The sequence below is a fragment of the Crocodylus siamensis genome, chromosome 2, assembly GCF_052110815.1.
Source record: "Crocodylus siamensis isolate JL-2025a chromosome 2, ASM5211081v1, whole genome shotgun sequence".
Classification (NCBI taxonomy): Eukaryota; Metazoa; Chordata; order Crocodylia; family Crocodylidae; genus Crocodylus; species Crocodylus siamensis.
In genome coordinates, this window is record NC_143396.1 from 151,429,266 (window position 1) to 151,448,236 (window position 18,971).

The following is an 18,971-nucleotide window of genomic DNA, read 5'->3' on the forward strand; positions in this document are numbered from 1 at the left end:
CGAACAGAGATAAGGATAGAGATAGGGAGACAAACAGTCTAGAGTAGTAGAAAAACAGTTTAGGGATTACTTAGGAATGTTAGATGCTTTCAAGTCAGATAGGATGCACCCTAGCATACTGGAATAATTGGCTGAGGTAATTGCAGAGCCATTAGCTATTCTTCTGGAGAACTTGTTGGATCAGATGCCACTAACTGATTGGATCATTCTGCTCAGGGAGTAGTTATCAGTGGCTCAATTTGTAATTCAGAGGAGTCATCAAGTGGGGTTCCCCAGGGATTTGTCCTAGGTTTGGTATTGTTCAACACCACCATTAATGATTTCGATGATAGAATTGAAAGCATACTTAGCAAATTTTCTTATGACACCAAGTTGGGTACTGCTGTGCACACACTGGATAGCAGGGCTAGGATCCAGAATGACCTGCATAGACTGGAAAAATGGTCCACAATCAATCAGATGAGATTCAGCAAGGACACGTGCAAAGACCTGCACCTGAGACAAAATATTTTCATGCACAAATAAAAACTGAAAAATGACTGGGTAGGCTGCAGTACTACAGAGAAGGACCTGGGGGTTACAGTAGGTCATAAGCTGAAAATGAGTCAACAGTACTCTTGCAGTACTCTTGTTGCCAAAAAACAACAGTACCCTGGGTTGCATCAAAAGAAGTCACTTGCAATTCAAGGGAAGTGATTCTTCCCCTTTATTTGGCACTGGTGAGGCCTAACTAGGAGTGTCCAGTTTTGGGCCCTACACTTCAAAAAAGATAAGGGTAGATTGGAAAGAGTCCAGGAGAGAGCAAGACTATGAGGAAAGGCTGAAAGATCTCAGATTATTGGGTCTAGAAAAGAGAACACCAAGAAGGGATTTGATAACGGTCTTCCAATAATTGAAGATGAATTATAGACAGGATGGAGATAGGTTTTTCTCTGTGGCCCTAGGGCCAGGAGTAGAAGCAATGGCCTCTCAATCTGCAGCAGAGGAAGTTTAGCTGGAGAGTAGGAAGAACTTTTTGACTATGAGGGTGGCCAAGTATTGGAACAGGTGACCTAGAGAAGTTGTGAAATCACCATTGTTGGAAATTTTCAAGAGCATGTTGAACAGACACCTGGCTGAGGATGGGTTAGGTAGTGACAATCATGCTTTGAACAGGGGCTTGAACAAAGAATTTAAGATCGCCCTAAGTCAATAATTAGATTCTGTGCATGGAAAATTATGACAAATTATACATTTTCCATACATAGTATCCTTGTAGTATGCTTGTTTCTGGGTCAGAAGGTTGCTTGTACAAGTTGACTTAACGTATTAACTTGCTAACATATGCCATGCATATGTTCATAATGCATGGCACTGGTGGCAGTCATCTCTTGTACAGGTGCCAGCTTTCTAATAAGATATAAATTTGAGGGAACTTCATCCACTGGAAAGTGGCAATTCCCCTTCACATGCCCTCTCTATTAATGTGGTTAAGGAGCCCATGGCACGCTTCTGAGAGGCACAGAGTACATGCCCTACCTATCTTTCTTTCTTCCCAGTTTTTTAAGGGTTTTATTAGAAAATGTAAAAGTTGTACTTTTAGCCTACAGAGTGTCCAGCTTTCAAGTGTAGATGCCTAGATTAAACAGTCAGCTTCACAGTCACCTAAAATGCTGGATGTCCAAGCATTGTGTTCTAACTGGTCTGTCAGCATTAAGAGGTTGAACAGAAGGGCACATTGTGATAGTCTTATGTGAAACACAAAACAGAGAAAAAAATTGTTATGCCACAGTATCCAAGGCATGAAGGAGAAAAAGAACTGAAGCCTTTAAATCAGGGGTTAGAAACATTTTTGGGGCAGAGTGCCAAAAGCACCTGCAACTTCCTCTTGTAAAATGTTGGCATGCCAGAGGCAGATAGCAAGGGAGCTGTGAGGGGCCTGATCCTTGCTGTGGCAGCCATCTGCCCCAAGGCACACGAGCATCCGCCACCAGCAGCAACCCAGGTTGGGGTTCCATGGACTCCGACGCAGCTGCTTGCAGCTTCCTGGCTGTCCATCACAGCTGGCCTGGCTCTAGGCAGGCCCCTGCTGCCTGCCACAGAGCCCAGGCTGCTTGCAGCAGGTGGCAGCGAGGCTACAAGCAGTTGCACTGGGGTCTGGGGAGCGGCGGTCCAGGTCATTGGTGGGAGTGGGTGCACACATGCCTCCCAGCGGACAGTGGGGAAGGAGCTGGATTTGCACTGCCACAACAAAGATGGGGTCCCTCGCAGCTCTCTCACCTTCCACCCCAAGGCACATGTGCCAAGCAAAATGCCTTTGCGTGCTACTCTGGCATGTGTGGGGGGTTGCCAACACCTGCTTTAAATTGTCTCTCTTACTGCTGATGCCTCAAAAGGAAAACCAGAAAACTTTATGATACTAAGCAGTAACAAAGCTAAACAAGGCAACTACCTTTATACCTGAGTGTAGATTAAAGATATTCCCTTCAAAGGAAGACTTACTCCCTGTGGAGGGTGAGCATGGACCAGGTCAAGTCTCAAAATAACACTTGCATGGGTCCCAAGTAGTCCATAGATCTTGTGCTGGCCTTTTGTGGAAGGAAAAGGAATCTGCAAAAAGAATCAGGCTATGAGTTAGAAAGACTTTCCATGTCTATCAGCCTAGGAACTCCCAACTTAGTGTACCCATCCCCTGAAGGTTTGTTCCTGACGTTATGAAACTTGGCAGGTCAAAGGCAAAACACAGTGCCATCTATTGAAAAACAAAATGATTTGCAAGTCTCAGTTTCCCACTAATGCTTCATACTATAAAACTATTTTTGTATGGTACAGATTACTATTCCCTCTTTGGTACCATGTGCCATGGCTGTGAATTTCCCATTGAAGCTGGTGACAAATTTCTTGAAGCCCTGGGCCACACCTGGCATGACACCTGCTTTGTGTGCTCGGTAAGTAAAACTGTTCTGCGTTTTAAACATATCAGTGGCAGCAGTGCTTATGCTAACCTGAACAATACGGGAGTAACAGCTTGAAATGTCTTTTATCCTCATAACCTAAACAAAAAAACACTTTCACAGTTATTTGGAAGGTGCATTGCAATTGTGAAATTTTGGAACCTGTACAGATCATTTGGTTTGGTCCATGGCCACATGTACTAGCATTTAACCTTTCATGTTTACTGCTTGAAGGTAGCATTAAAAGTCTGTAAAGAAATGTGTGCATCTAGAATGTCAAAAGTGTTGCTTGTATTCACATCAAGTGACGTGAACATCTTTTAGATTGATTTAGAACATTGGGCTGTTATACTTCAATTTATAGTTCATGAGGAGGAAAAACAGTACCTGACAATGGGATTTTAAAATTTTCAGTATTGATTTCACTGTGCTTCCATTGGGCTGAAAAAATTCTAGCGACTTCATTAGGGGAACGGTTAAGCTGACACTGACCACTACTGCTTAATATTCCACCCACAATGCATATTCCTGAATAATGAATAACATTCCTTGTTCCATGTGTGTTGACCCTGATTTGGCATCCTAAATAATGTATTGGGCACTTTTTTTTGTTCAATCTCCTTTCAGGTGTGTTGTGACAGTCTGGAGGGTCAGACTTTCTTCTCCAAGAAGGATAAGCCACTATGCAAGAAACATGCTCGCTCTGTGAACTTCTGATTCTTAGGCCACATCTTAACAAACTTAAGGAGTTGAGAGGAAGATTGGAATTCATTGGCTGTCCATTTTCCATGAATTGTTTGTTACCTATATGCATCTTTTTAGAAATAGAAGCAAGACATGAGAGTGTTTCTCAAAGAACAGTTTTCTTTCAGTAAAAAGAGGGTGGGTAGCCTAAATGCTAAGAGTTAATTTTTAGGATGATCGTATTTTCACACCCAGCATGTTCCTGTACTGGTCTCATTATTTATATGGGTAAATATATATTTGTTTAAATATTACTAATGAAGCAGTTACAAATTCAGACCTGCTATCATAAAACCTGATTTTGCTGCTATTCAGAAAGAAAGGGGTTATTGGCTTAGATATCCAAATCATATTAGAGGTATGAATGTTTTTCTAAAAACGCATCTAAAAACGTTAAAACTAAAATCCAGTATTAACACTGATAAAGAATCTTAAAGATAAGGATTAAGATATCTGGAACATGTTTTAATGCGTGAAATCTTCACTTTGGATAACACTCTCATATGGTCCATGCTTGTCGTCCACTCTCATGGGATTGCATGAAGCCCCTGGTAATCAAATTTTAATAGACCCACAAAGAACAGTGTGGAGATTTATATGTGTCCAAATTATGGGATAGCTATTCGAATGGAAAGTAATGATTTAAGAAGTGCCCCTCAAGCCTTGGAGATGACACATGGAACACTGTTCTTTCAGATGTGGCATTATCACCAAAAGGCTAGCCAAAAGTGTCAGAGTATGAAATTGCATCTGACAGGAACTGTCTAATCAGATCTTAAACTTAATATTTTCTCTACTTGTATGTTCACAGTTCAGCAGTTAGAAGTGCTTGGGGGAGGAAGAAAGGGAAAGAAACTATGTTAAGTCTGCATGTAACAACGTTTTGTATCCAGAAGATGAGGCTTCTTCCTTCTGTTAGGAGGGAAGGTTCTGAAGTACAACTCAGGACTTTGTTTTCTCCCAACACTGCCTCTGTCATGTAGCTCATGAATATATTTATATATGATATTTGTTTGTTTAGTGCAAGCTATTTTCTTGCTTATATGCTAGGATTTGTTTAGCTCAATCTCTCTTTCAGTCTTCCTCTAGTCATAAAGAATGGATTGTTGGATAATATAATATTGAGTTAGGCAGTTCAGTATCTCTCAGTTCTTGAAAAGCAACAGAGATAATACTGTCATTATGCACATATCGCAAACCAACAGACTTTGCCGACATCTTTTCTGGATTAATGTGAAAATCACCCCTGTGCAGAGCCGGAATAAAGCCTAGACACCAGTGAAGTAGCAATTGTAGACGTATAAGAAAGAGGTACTGACTCTCTCCAGAGAGTGAATTTCACTCCAGGAGAGTTGGACAACAGAGAAGGGGTCCTTTCTGTCCCAAATGAGAATCCTGCTTGAAGCCAGGTTTATATACTGCCTATTTAAATGGGGAAGTTAGATAGATAGTCTTTGTTGCCTTTCTGTTAAGTACACATTTACATTTTAGAATTGGTACTAAGGAAAAGTTTATTAGTAATGATATGAGGAAAATAAAATGAAAAGAATTGACATGTACTCTTGTTTGCCATGGTTCAGTAAAGAAAATATTTGTGTAGAATATATACAAAGACAAACCTATTGTATTGAACTCTAAAAGGATCCTTAGTATTCAGAAGAATTCACTGAGACAGGGCTGTGCAATAGGTAGTATTTAATTTGTATTTCCTGAGGGTATTTTTTTCTCAACGCTACTACACTTTAACTTCCAATGATATGGGAGAAATATTGTAAAGCAACTTAAAATGTTTACAGTCTTCTAGATATGGTTGATGTGGATAGGCCAAAAAAAACCCCCAGTAAACAAAATGGAACAATCAAGAGATGAGTAGCTTTTTGAACAGAGAGGCAGGCCAGGTAATATATAGGAATCAAGAATAATTTTGAGCAAGAAGACCAAGATTGCCTTTGAGACAACTAGAACGTTCAAAGCTGGGGCTCAAATAAATACTTCCAACAGAAATTCATAGCACATGTTTGGGAAGGAGATTAAAATGGCTAGGCTAGAAGTGCACTGCACTTTCTGCAATTAAAAAAATATATGAAAAGTGGAGGGATGCAATAGGTTTCAAGAGGTAACACATTTTTTCTGCTTGGGGTTGTACTAAAATTATTTCACTTGAATCATTTATTGGAATCATCTTTCTTAATCCTTGTGAACCAGGATTTAGAATTATCCCAGTTGCTAAGAACATAGCCTGGAAAGGCTTAATAGCATTTCTTTAACCAGCTGGTTCACCTTTTAATTTGTGCTCTATTTCTGGGCGTGTTTTCTTTTCTTTTTAATAACTTAAAATCACTGATATCTATTTTAATATTAAAGGGAGGTAACACATTTTATAATTACAGCACAAACCCAAAGGATCAGTATGTCAATATATAAATGTTTTTAAGAGGTGAGATTCTAGTAGGGCACTTTATTATAATGCTGAGTATCTCACTGAATATTTATTATTGTGGTTAGAAGTATTTCATATTAATATCTTCAATTTTATTTTTAAGGAAACCTTGCTTATTTACCTCCAAAATCATTAGATTTATGTGCGTGCGTGCATGTGTGTGTGTGTGTGTGTGTGTGTGTGTGTATACACATACATACACACACAATTTTTTTTCTGATGATAGACTTGATGTAGCAAATCAGCACTGCTCAACTAGCCGTGCTGAAAACTAGAGTTTTCACAATTTTCTCAACTATTTTTCACCAGAACTGGCTTCATTGAGGAGGGTCCAGACTTTGAACACATGTTAGAATTTAGGGGCTTAAACCTGCCTTGCAGTAAACATCAGGTGTGCCTGTAGATGTGCATTTTTTGGAAAATCAGTCTCTGCATACATATACAGTCACTGATTTCTCAAACTAGGCCTGTTGGAGGACAAGACTACAAGACTAAACTCTGTGTCTGAGGTAAAAGGGATTTAAAGATGTATAACTGAACCAAGATGGCAGATTTTGCATGTTCTAACTAATTCATGATATAGAATTAGTAGTAAATAACAATTACATTTTAATATAACACTGTTGCAAATATAAAGGCAAAAGATGGTTAGTGGTACAGTATGTGCTTATATATTGAGCAGTCATTTCTGGCTGCATTTGCTAAGCTGCTAGTGTTTTCTGGTAATACAAACGGCTTGGTTAAGAGCAGTAAAGGAAAAATATTTCAGTTCACAGATTATAGTTTTTTTTCATCTTGCTTTACTTCAATCAACAGCTAAAGAATTTTTCTGATTTGTTCACTTGTATTTGTTATTCTTTGGCTTCTAATTTTGTCTGTTCACCTTTGCAAAGTTCATAAAACAAATCTTTGTTCAAGGTCTTAGTTTTGTTTTTGAATAAATGTCTATAAAAAGCACAAACAACCAAGCAATATCCTGATGTACGCATATTAATAAATAGCTCTGGAGTTGTATTTATTTTAATGTTTGTTTGCTTGTTTGTTGTCAACATTTCCACAAGGTAGCACACAACAATAACACAAGTCCATTCCTATTGATGTAGCATTCTTTGTTCCACAACATTAGCCAAAACCAGACTATTCTGTAGTGTATATTTGAATGCAGTTGATATTTTTGTTGGACTGACACCATTCATAGCAATCCTATCTCTTAAGAGGAGCATTATCTGACACTGTATTTAGCCACAGCACAAAGCTTTCTCTGCTTTCACCTGGGAATACTTAACCATCTGATGTAATGTGGGCGGTTACTCCCAGTTCTCACAAGCTGGGTATCTCCTAACTAGGCAAAGGCCCTGTTGTTGTTTTTTTTACTGTTATTTGTACAAGCAGAGGAGAAAATTGCACATGGCTCTATAAAATTTAGAGGCAATTTTACAGAAAATTTGCCTCTCCTTCAATGTTTAGGCTATAAATAAGACAAAAGCAAATCTATTTGCAAACAGTATATTAAACTCCAGAAGCCAAACTTTTAAAGGCATCAAGTCTACCTTTGACATTTTAATGGCAAAGCTTTGGTTTCTATCAATCACAATGTCATTTAGCGTTAAAATGCACCGACAAAAAATAAGAGATCTGTCATTCATTCATTAAGACACTGTAATCCAGTGTAAGATTTATAGGCTTAGAACTCAACAGTGTGTTTTCACAATAAATCCCTTTTCACTGCTCAAGCCAGAACAAATCTCTGTCAGTCAAAATGTTTGCTGGTCATAATGCTCTGTATAAGATCTTCAAAGGTTCTCTTGCAAAATTGCATATAAATCCTTTTACCAGCAAAAGCTTAATTTAGGTTTGCGTTTTACTTTCTCAGGACATGGGATAATATCTTTTGCTCAGTAAAGATCTTGGTTATATCAGAAACACATAGGAGCTAATTTATTATTAACAGTCTGGTGTTAATTAGGGGGAATTACCAGAAATAGTTTGCTTGATGGAAATTTATTATGGGATCACACTTTACTGATGGCAGAATAGGAGTCACTGAAAGAGTGCAGCTTCTACTCATAACTAACTAATTAATAAGGTGCCAAAATTCCTCTGAGAAGGGTTTGGTCCCAACTATGGGAACCTCACAGGGCAAATGGTTCCTATGCAGTATTTAAAATTTAAAACAGGAAAAGAGGGAGGAGGAAAAATTGCTGCCCAGCAGAAGTCTCAAAAATGGCTGGCTCTTTCTTACATTTATAAATGGAAGGATTTAGCTTGGTTCCTAGGCTTATGAGAGAATTGGTTGTCCTCTTTCACAGACAAAAAAATCTCACGTGGTGTTCTCAAGTTTAAATTTTCTGTTTTTCCTGTATATATCATACGTTACGGCTTGTAAATTTATTAACGGGGCTTTAGAAATAACTATTATTTTATTTTATTCACATTTTAAAAGTACCCTTTGCATTTATTTGGTTGAAAAGTTAAAGCTCAGACTAGGTGGCAAATAGATATCAATGGCTGATGAGAAAGATGCAGTTTCTAGATCTCTTACATACCCGGGTACATAGCATATACTTAGTTTGGGGAGAGTTATTGGCATTCATTGTAGTTTAGTGGGAATAATATTTAGGGAATATATTTTACTGACATCTGAATGGTATATTATAATGCAACGGAGTGCCACCAAACCATTGCCTAGCTCCTGAAAAACTAAAGAATAAAAAATAACTAATAAATGAGGAGACGCACTTAGTAAAATATTTCAGTAAGATTTTTTAGAGTGCCTTGGAATTAAGAGGCACAAGTTTTGACTGAGAGTCATTTGAACTTGTCTTCTAAATATGTAGGCACTTCAGAACTCCTACCCTTTATACTGCATGCTTTAAAAGGCTTCTATTGTATTAGGATAGAAGCAATGTCTGCAGCATTGTGTTCTGAGCTACCTTCACAGTTTCCAGTGAAACGCAATCTTATTTAAACATTCACACCTTTGCTTTACTTGTCCTTCTAATAAAAAGCACTGACTGTTGTTTTTTATTTGTTTTAAAGTACTTCAGGAAAAAAAATCCCATCAGGTGTGTCTATTTCTCTTCTCAACGCAACAGTGAAATGTCAAAGGTTCATATGGTAAATATAAATATGAACTGAGCATTGATGAATCATTTCAGAGTACCTTTCCACTGGGAAGTTTCCACAGGTGTGTCAGCCCCTCCGACATCCAATGGCAATAGACATGGCCTCCTACAAGTTTGGGGTCCTATCGAAGTACATTCTGCAGCAAAAGAGCACACAAATGTTTGTGAAGGGTTGAATTTATGCATAAGATGAAACCCCATCAATTTTGATTTACACATCTGTAAATAACAAGTAATTGTACTGAAGTCATGCTGGTTTTATGTATGGGTAAACTCAGATCAGAATTGCACTTTGTCTGGATCAAGTCCAATTTAAAGTAGAGATAAAGCAAACTTATACTTGCTGTAGAATTGTTTTTTAGAATGATCTACACAGATATAACTTCACTTAATAAGCACATTTAATGAAATGTATTTTCTGAATTAATAGCTGACTAGACAAGTCAGAAAATAACATAAAAGAACAGGCATGTTAGGTTATTTCTAATACATAAGTACGTGATGACAAAACGTATTAAAGTGACTATTGCAACTGTTTGAGAGAAGCTGATTCAGTTTTATATTTAACTTCAATATTATTCTCACAATAAGATAACAGATTTTTTTAACATATAGAGTTGATATAGCATACCCTAACAATCAGAGATGATCAAGTGTTCCTTAATCAAAAGTGCAGAGTACTTTAACTCTCCCAGATGGTCTGCAAGGAAGTACACAAATTTTAGCAGTTTATCACCCCCAAGTTCTATCAGCTTACTCTGTGTGGCCTTGGAAAAGGTATTTTCCTTCTCCAATTTATCATCTGCATAATGGAGATAATAGTAACAACTTATAAAAGTGTGATGTAGTCTCCCAGTCACCATATTTAACAAGATGTTGATTATATCCTATTGTCGGTAAGGGGTATTCTTATCACTGGACAGCATAAGATACCACTGGACAGCGTTCAGTATATGCTGCTTTTCTACTTGCATCAGCAGTGTCCATTTTTGGACATTAATTAATTGTGGAAATTGATGTTTGGAAAAAACTGAACAATCAAAAGTGCTATATACCATATTTACTGGAAAAGAAAACAGCCCTGATTATAAAATAACACCTTCCCCCCAATAATTAAGTTCAAAATATGGAAAATGTATAAATTTATTATAATTTTCCAGGTGTAGAATCTAATTATTGGAGGTTTGCCTTGAATTTGTCCCCCTTCCAGTGCTACAGCAAAGACAATAAATCTAGGGAGTACAGGGAGTCCTTTGCATATGGTACCCATACATTTAGTTCATCCAGAATCGATGCATGTTACGTACATTTGAACAGTACTTTGGCAGCTACTAATATGTAGTAAAAGCCTTTTTTAAAAAAAAAAAAATACATTTCTATAGATAGATTTTTTTTTTTTTTTTTTTAAATTCATGTTCCAGGTCGAATTATCCCAAATCAGTTCCAAATCCTATCATCTGAGCAGAATTCAGTCATTCAAGTCCATATGATGCTACTACTGGCAAGTATCCTCCATCCCAAACTCTTTGGCCTGGGGCTTCAGATACTCTCAAGTCCATTTGCAGGCAATCCAGAGGTCTTGGGGCTCACATGTCCCTGAGTCTTGCTTGCCCTTATCCCAAGAGCCAAAGGACCAAGCTGGGGAGACCTCACAGCTCAACAATATTCAGTATGTGTGTGTATTCCAGAAATACCATACAAAGGATCATGTGCTAATTAGTCCCCCGCTCATGACTGGAACCAGTTCTTGTTGTGAGTCCTGGGTTGCTTCAAAAATGTATATGCAGATGAGGCACAGAGGAACCTGGTCTGGCTTCACTTCACAGAGTGGGGGCCACACTAATTATATGCACCAGGCTGAGAGAAGGAGTGATAGAGGGACTTGGGAGCCCCATTTCATGATGTTTTCCAGGTGTTTAAGGCTGGTGAAGAAATGGCAATCATTGAAAATGAGAAGGAAAGGATCAGTTCAACTTGTGGGAGTGAAGAAGAAGTCAAAATGGATACAATGTAGTGGTTCACCCAGACTTGCAAAAGATTCAGCACTGAAGGAGTCTGTTCTTAATGGGCACTATCATATACCTTATTCAGATGGGCTGCACAAACCTAATGTGATAGATTTCCATCAGTATGTTTACCCAATACGTGTCATGTTCTGTAGTCATGGTCAGCATTAGCTGCATTTAATCAACTTATAGTTGGTTTCCATTGCTGAGCACATGCTGCTTTTGGCAGCAGTTTAATGATAGATGATGTATTTAGTGAGATTTCCTTGTATACAGTTATAAGACAAAGGGCTTTTTTCCCCCATGTCAGTTGAGGTCAGTTGGGGGAACCCTTGTATTTGAGTAACTACAGTATTTTCTCCTGCAAGGATCCTCTCTGAATTATTAACAACTCTTGGGTGGCTTTGCCTGTTTGTATATGGGCTAGAGAATATGCAGATATATTTCTCCAGAATCCACAGACAGTCTTCTAAATTAGAAGTAAAGTAACATCATTAAAATCAGTGATAATAAAAGTGATTGTGGCTATCAGATGGACTTCAGGCTGTAATCCCCATGCTTTTCTGATGCTTTTCAGATCTTATAGTTCATCTACCATTTTACTAGAAGCCTTTTGTATGTTTATGTAGCAAGCTACATGCCTCAAGGGCTGCAGCCCAGCTGGAAGCAGACAGAAGATGATTCCAAGCCTACCTTGAAGAACTGGGCCAGCTGACAGTGATAACTGGCTGGCCCCATAGGAGTTAGAAAGCTCCCAGAGAGAGACCAGGGAAGGAAGACAGGAAGGCTGTGGGGCTGGAGACAGAAGCCCAAGCCAGAGTGCTCTCCCTGGGTTAGAGAGAAGTGTAAAGCTGAGAGCAGAGTGCACGTAGCAGAGAGGGAGCATGCAGATAGGTGCCTGGACAGGCCCCGAGCACCATGTCGGGGTTGTCTCTCAGGATTTACAGAAAGACTGAGGGAAGCTGAGGTACCGTGAGTTTGCAGGAGGGGCTAGAGGGAGAGAGAGGGATGAGTGCGGGCTAGTGACAGCAACACTAAGCCTGGACACACTCTCTGGGTCTGGAAAAAGACCCCGGCCTAATTCTGTGTTTGTTTATGTTGATTCCTGCTAGGAGGGAGTTTGCCCCAGGGAAACAAAGATTGTAAGAAAAGACTGAGCAAGCAGCCCCCAACCCACTAGTTTGGCACTCATCAGATGACATTTGGGCAAAGTATTGAGGTTTTGTTTTCTAAATGGAATATTTCTGAATGGCTCTTGATAGTGCTGCAGTTTAGATGATGTTGTGTTGCTTGATAATAGTCCAGTGATGTGTATAAAAACACATAGCAACACTGCACTCTTTTGCTTTAAACTTAGTTGACATTGCAAGCCTAAAGAGCCTTTGATAGGGAAGTCATCATAATGGCTTATGTAGCAAAAAGTTGGAATCCATCCCTGCTATGATCACCTGTCAGACAAGCTGATGCTAGAAAGTGAGCAGCAAGGCTAAAATAAACAAGCATGGGCCCTTTTAACCAGACGCAAGAAAGTGATGTTTGGGCACACAAAAATTAAAAGGGACACAGACTCCGGGGAATGGAGGAAGACTCTCAACCATTGGGAGCAGAGGATGGATCCCAGGGCAGGGGTCAGGATGGTGGGGGCGACACTTACCGGTGTAAGTGCGGAGGCACTGGTGGGTCAAAGCCAGAGCAGCAAGCTCAGCAGGAGATACGAGACAAGGGCAGCTTGCAGAAGCTTCCCAGGGCACTGATGGCACAAGACTCTCCAGACCTGTGAGAAGAGAGGCAAGGAAACCGAAAGTGGTGGTTTTGGGCAGAAACCATAAGTAAAAAGCTAAGCTCTGGGCACAGGGCGAGACATGACTGAGGTGCTGAGAACCCTGGCTGGGGAAGACTAACTGGCAAGCAGCAGTCGCCCACAGGCAAAGAGATAATTCAATCACTGGCAGAGGCAGGGGTGTACCCATGTTGTGAGTAATCACATGAGAGGGCATCCCTGAAGAAACAGCAGCTCTACTGAGGGGAAATCACCAGGTGGCTAAGGATGACCAGTGACTTTTTCAGCTTACAACAGCCTGGATTGTAGCTAAGGACCACTGGAACACTGCAGGCGGGGCTCAAGAGGCTGTCCTACAAAAGGGAATCCCAGAAAGAGGAAGATTGGTGAAAGGATATTCACTCCTTACTGTGCATTACTATTTGGCTTACCATGATAATCACTCATTAATATCACTATTATTATGTGTAATTATGTTGGTAAATTATAGTGTACAGTAAAGACACTAGATGCAAGATCAGACAATATGGTAGTGCTACATATGCTAGAGAGGCATTACTACGGGGCATCATTTGGGAGGAGTGGGAATTACATGATAAAAATTGAGCAGCACAACTTTACACACACACACACACACATTTTATGTACTTAGTAGTATGATGTGTGTAATAATAGGTTAATATACTGGAACAGGATACATCACCTCAACTTGATAGACTAATTTACTTTGTTTAAAAAGTAAAGCAATAAGGTAAAGCATTTTGAAGGGATTTCGGTCTGAATTATTTGATTTTTTTTTGGTTTGTTTGGTTTGTTTTCAAATGCTTGGAAAGCCTCTTCACGAATGTCCAGATGAGCCATTTGTAAATCAAACACGATGCAGACCATGAAGAAGTATTTAATCAGATTTCACTGTAATTAGAACAGGAAATAGCTTCAGTACATGGTGACTGGGGGTAAATGTTGACTTTTTAATGGCAATAATTTTGCACACCATAAGTGATGCAAACTATTGAATAAAAGCAGTAACCTTTATTTAAGGCAACTGTGTACTCAAGATCTGCCTTCCAAATGAGGCAACCCAGACAGTGTAATCCATCCCAGCGAATAAACCTATTGCAGCTACTAGATGCTTCTGCTTCTGACTCATTGCAGTTCAGACCCACCTCCTCGCTCTGTAAAACTATGGTCACTTTGGCTCATTCAACCTGCCCTCGTCTGCCTCTGAAAAGTGCACAAAAATAATTTCATGAGGTTGAGATTTTGAAATTTAAGTTTAACACTTAGGCACCACTTTGTGCCATGTGTGGATCTCTTCTACCAATATGTGAGTTAATAGGGTAACAAATATGTTAAGAGGTTCCCTGTGTTATCAGTCTGAATTACTCCTGTAAGGGAGTATAGACTGCAAGTGCAGGTACTGCACAGGATTTTTCATACAGCCGTTGAACATCACCATGACGATGTTCTTTCTACTTCTCTCCACAGTCTCAGAAAAAGTGTTGGGCTTGCCTAATTGTGACAAATTGTATGTTGTTTTGTGATAGAGACAAATATCTGTTGGAATTTATTGAAAACAATACTTCCATTTATAACTTGACCCACGTGGGACCTGGTTCTGTAAGGTAGAATGGTAGTACCACCTATAACTAAAATTGGTCAACACTTCAGTGGCAAAAACAATTGGAACATCATGCTGGGGGCCAGAACTGTGTTACTCTGTCCTGTATAAATACCTAATGAAAAGACTATCCCTGCCCCACAGAGCTGGCAGTTGTAACAAGAAACAACAGAAGGATGCAGACGAGTGATTACAACAAACCAATTTATACAGGACAGAGTAACACACTTCTGAGGAACACTCAAGTCTAGGTGTCCCATATAAATGCAGAATGACTGGCTGTGCAACATGGAAGTAGTTAGGAATATTTTTGAGAAACCGTTTGTCAGCTTTAAATAAAAACATATTTGTATCCACAAAATGTCGATACCTAGCACATATGAAAAAGAAGGACCCCCAACCCAAGATAGTCAATAGCTGTTGAGGCACTTGCTTGAAATATGGGACACCTAGACTTGAGTGTTCCTGGACAGAATGGGGCAGAGCAGGGACATGCGCCTACATCCCACGCAATTGTTCTAATTACTCAGCTATCAGCTAACCCAGATTGCATCTCCTGATTTTGTCCTCCCACACTCCCATTACAAATTTCAGAATATCTTATTTTTGTTCTGTATTGATATGAAAATAAACTTTGGAATTTTGAATAAATTATGAAGTATTGAATTCTTGTTTTCTGAGCAGCCCAAATTAAGGAGGTTAATGAGGTAATTTTGCAGCTATTTACAGGCAAATCCTCCTAAGTATTCAGGAGATCAGGGGAGAAAACAAAGGGGCTGTATGGTAGAAATTTAACCGGGGGGCGGGAGGGAATAAAGAATGGCAACATTGTTTAATCAGAGGTAGGCTGTTGATGCTTTTGTGAATGAGATAGCCATGAAGAACTTTGAAAGAGAAGAAACACAGATATTGTTTGATGTGGTAGAACATGGCTATCCAACTTCAGTGCAGCTTGGGGCCACACACCACATGGGCCACATGCCATGGGTGTGGGCCCCCAGGACATATACACAGACCACTGCACTGGCTATGTGCGCAGTACATGGCCCTCCGCCACCTTACTCTGCCAATAGCATACTGCTCTCTCTGATCCCTCCCCCACCAAGAAGCAGTAGGAGAGACAACTGCAGGGGCCTATGGCCTGTATGTAGCCTGCAAGCTGCCAGTTGGTCAGTCCTGGGGTAGAAAGTGGGGAGCCAGTCAAGGGATGCATGCTTGAAGTGGTGATCGTGAAGTATCTTTGTGGCACATTCTACAGGGCTATAAATAAGGGAAGATTACATTTGTCAAGGTCAGAAAAAAGTGTGGGATAGTCCTCAGTAATCACAATGGAAGAGGCTGAGCTCCTACAACAAAAAATAAAACCAAACTTTCTGAATGGATTGAAAAGCCCTCGTCATTTTGGGATGCAGTTTGGAGAGTCTGGCCTCCATACAGCTGTACAGTACCACACTGGGGCTGGAATGGGTTGAAAAATCTCACCCATACATTTTAAGTAGAGTTTTATCTGTGGTCATATGCAAGGGTTTGGGCTACTTTTATTTTTATTCTCTGTAAAAAGAACAGAAATGCTAATATTTAAAATATAGCACCACAGAGTCCTAAACTTGAGCTCACAACATGCCCTCATATGTGTGATACAGCGCTCTGAGATTTGATGAGTATCTGAAAGCTTGTTGCCATCACTGCTTGTTTTGGAATGGGGATTATGTTGTTCATCCAGTACTACCCGTTGTATAGATTTCATATCCACAGGTCTTCCCTCAGGGGAAAGTAGGCTGTAAGCTGGGACTCCTCCTTTTCCTTCCTCCGCATTCCCTTCTCTGATTTGAGGGCAAGGCACTTTACCTTGAAATGGGCTGCTGCTTGGTTGAGATTGCAGCTCCATTGGAGTCAGTTGGTAGCTGGCTTCTCCCAACCCTTGATGTTAGCATCCATTTTCTTGAGGTATGCATTCCAAGTGTCCTTGTAGAATTTCCTTTATCCACCACAAGATCTCAGGCTGTTAGTGAGCTGGGAGTAAAGCGTTTGTTTTGGTAGTCGAGAGCTGGGTATCCATGCAAAATGTCTGATCCAGTGAAGTTGGCGAGCGTCAAAGCCCAGCCCCTGGCACGGATCTTTGAAAACTCCTGGCGCTCTGGTGTAGCGCCTGAAGACTGGAAGAAGGCCAATGTGGTGCCGATCTTCAAGAAAGGGAGGAGAGTGGATCCGGCTAACTACAGGCCCATTAGCCTGACTTCTATCCTGGGGAAGATCCTAGAAAAGTTTATTAAGGAGGCCATCCTTGAGGGACTGGCCCAGGCTAACATCCTAAGGGACAGCCAGCATGGGTTTGTTGCGGGTAGGTCTTGTTTGACCAATCTCATTTCCTTCTATGACCAGGTGACCTATCACCTGGACAAGGGAGAAGAGATTGAGGTCATATATCTTGACTTCAAAAAAGCTTTTGATCTGGTACCCCTTGATCACCTCTTGGCCAAACTGGCCAGTTGTGGCCTTGGCTCCACCACGATCCGCTGGCTGGGAAACTGGCTCCGTGGTCGGACCCAGAGGGTTGTGATTGATGGCAGTCACTCATCATGGTGCCCTGTGACCGGTGGGGTCCCTCAAGGCTCTGTCCTGGGACCCATCCTGTTCAACATCTTTATTAATGATGTGGACATTGGAGTCAGGAGTGGACTGGCCAAGTTCGCCGATGACACCAAACTTTGGGGCAAAGCATCCACGCCAGAAGATAGGTGGGTGATCCAGGCTGACCTGGACAAGCTCAGCAAATGGGCAGACGAGAACCTGATGGTGTTTAACACCGAAAAATGCAAGGTTCTCCACCTTGGGAGGAAAAACCTGCAGCACCCTTATAGGCTCGGCAGTGCTACGTTGGTTAGCACTACAGAAGAAAAAGACTTGGGGGTCATCATTGACCACAAGATGAACATGAGCCTGCAATGCGATGCTGCGGCTAGTAAAGCGACCAAAATGCTGGCGTGCATCCATAGATGCTTCTCGAGCAAATCCCGGGACGTCATTCTCCCCTTGTACTCGGACTTGGTGAGGCCGCAGCTGGAGTACTGCGTCCAGTTTTGGGCTCCACAATTCAAAAAGGATGTGGAGAAGCTTGAGAGAGTCCAGAGGAGAGCCACGCGCATGATCAGAGGTCAGGAAAACAGATCTTACGATGACAGGCTGAGAGCCATGGGACTCTTTAGCCTGGAAAAGCACAGGCTCAGGGGTGATCTGATGGCCACCTATAAGTTTATCAGGGGTGAGTGACCACCAGGATCTGGGGGAACGTCTGTTCACCAGAGCGCCCCAAGGGATGACGAGGTCGAACGGTCACAAACTCCTGCAAGACCGTTTCAGGCTGGACATAAGGAAGAATTTCTTTACTGTCCAAGCCCCCCAGGTCTGGAACAGTCTGCCAGCGGAGGTGGTTCAAGCACTTACATTGAACACCTTCAAGAGCAAATTGGATGCTTATCTTGCTGGGATCCTATGACCCCAGCTGACTTCCTGCCCTTTGGGCAGGGGGCTGGACTCGATGATCTCCCGAGGTCCCTTCCAGCCCTAATGTCTATGAAATCTATGAAGTTGGTGCTTGAGGATCACCAACTAAGTGTTGATAACACTAGCTTCAGCAAAGATGTTGGCTTTGTGATCTGGGGTTATTAGTGTTATTGCTGTCGTCCTCATGGCATTGGCCCCCACCCCACCCCCCCGACAATACCAGGGCTGCCTGTGGGAGCTCCCTGCTCTCCGCCACCACGCCAACACCGCCTGCAGGCAGTTGCTTTGCCCCCCAGCCTCTGGGGGCACACAACGTTCATGCCTCATGTGTGTTAGTGTTGAAGTCTCAGGAACTGTAGTGCCAGCAAAAGCCTCGGCCAAGTCCAACACTGGTCTTGTCCTAAAGGACAACCACAGGCTTGGTTCGGTGGCAAAGATTCAGCCAGGTTTATTGTTGACAAGCACAGCCCTAACAAGTCTTGGCCTAACAAGTACATCAGACTAGAAGCTAAGGCATTTGTGCTTGGGACAAAGTAGCCAGCTCAAAACCATGCAGTCTCCCCCAGGCCACTACAAAATGTTTCTGCTTTCCAATTCTCCTTTTATACAATGATCAAAATAAATTACGTATTGCATTCCAGCTGTATCTTGAACAGCTCAAACTGTCCTGTACTGTGGGTTTGTTTCACATTCTGACCTGGGTGTTCCTGTTCCAGCTTTATTATCTTGGTACTGGACTCTCCTACCTTAATACCATCATCTCCCCCTCCTATCTCTTGGTAGGAACGCACAGCTGGCTCACATGCCAAGTTTTGTTT

At 41.2% G+C, this 18,971-nt stretch overlaps 1 protein-coding gene across 9 annotated transcripts in view; it reads left to right on the forward strand.

Annotated features, from left to right (window-relative positions):
• The window catches only part of PDLIM5 (PDZ and LIM domain 5), a 190,460-nt gene extending 183,319 nt beyond the window's left edge, over positions 1-7,141 (forward strand). For all 9 annotated transcript variants that reach the window (XM_090037097.1, XM_090037084.1, XM_090037089.1 and 6 more), the window contains 2 exons: positions 2,812-2,927; positions 3,561-7,141. In XM_090037097.1, coding sequence (XP_089893223.1) covers positions 2,812-2,927; positions 3,561-3,650 — 206 coding nt within the window. In that variant the 3' untranslated portion in view covers positions 3,651-7,141. The remainder of the gene's footprint in view (positions 1-2,811; positions 2,928-3,560) is intronic.
• Positions 7,142-18,971: the final 11,830 nt, after the last annotated feature.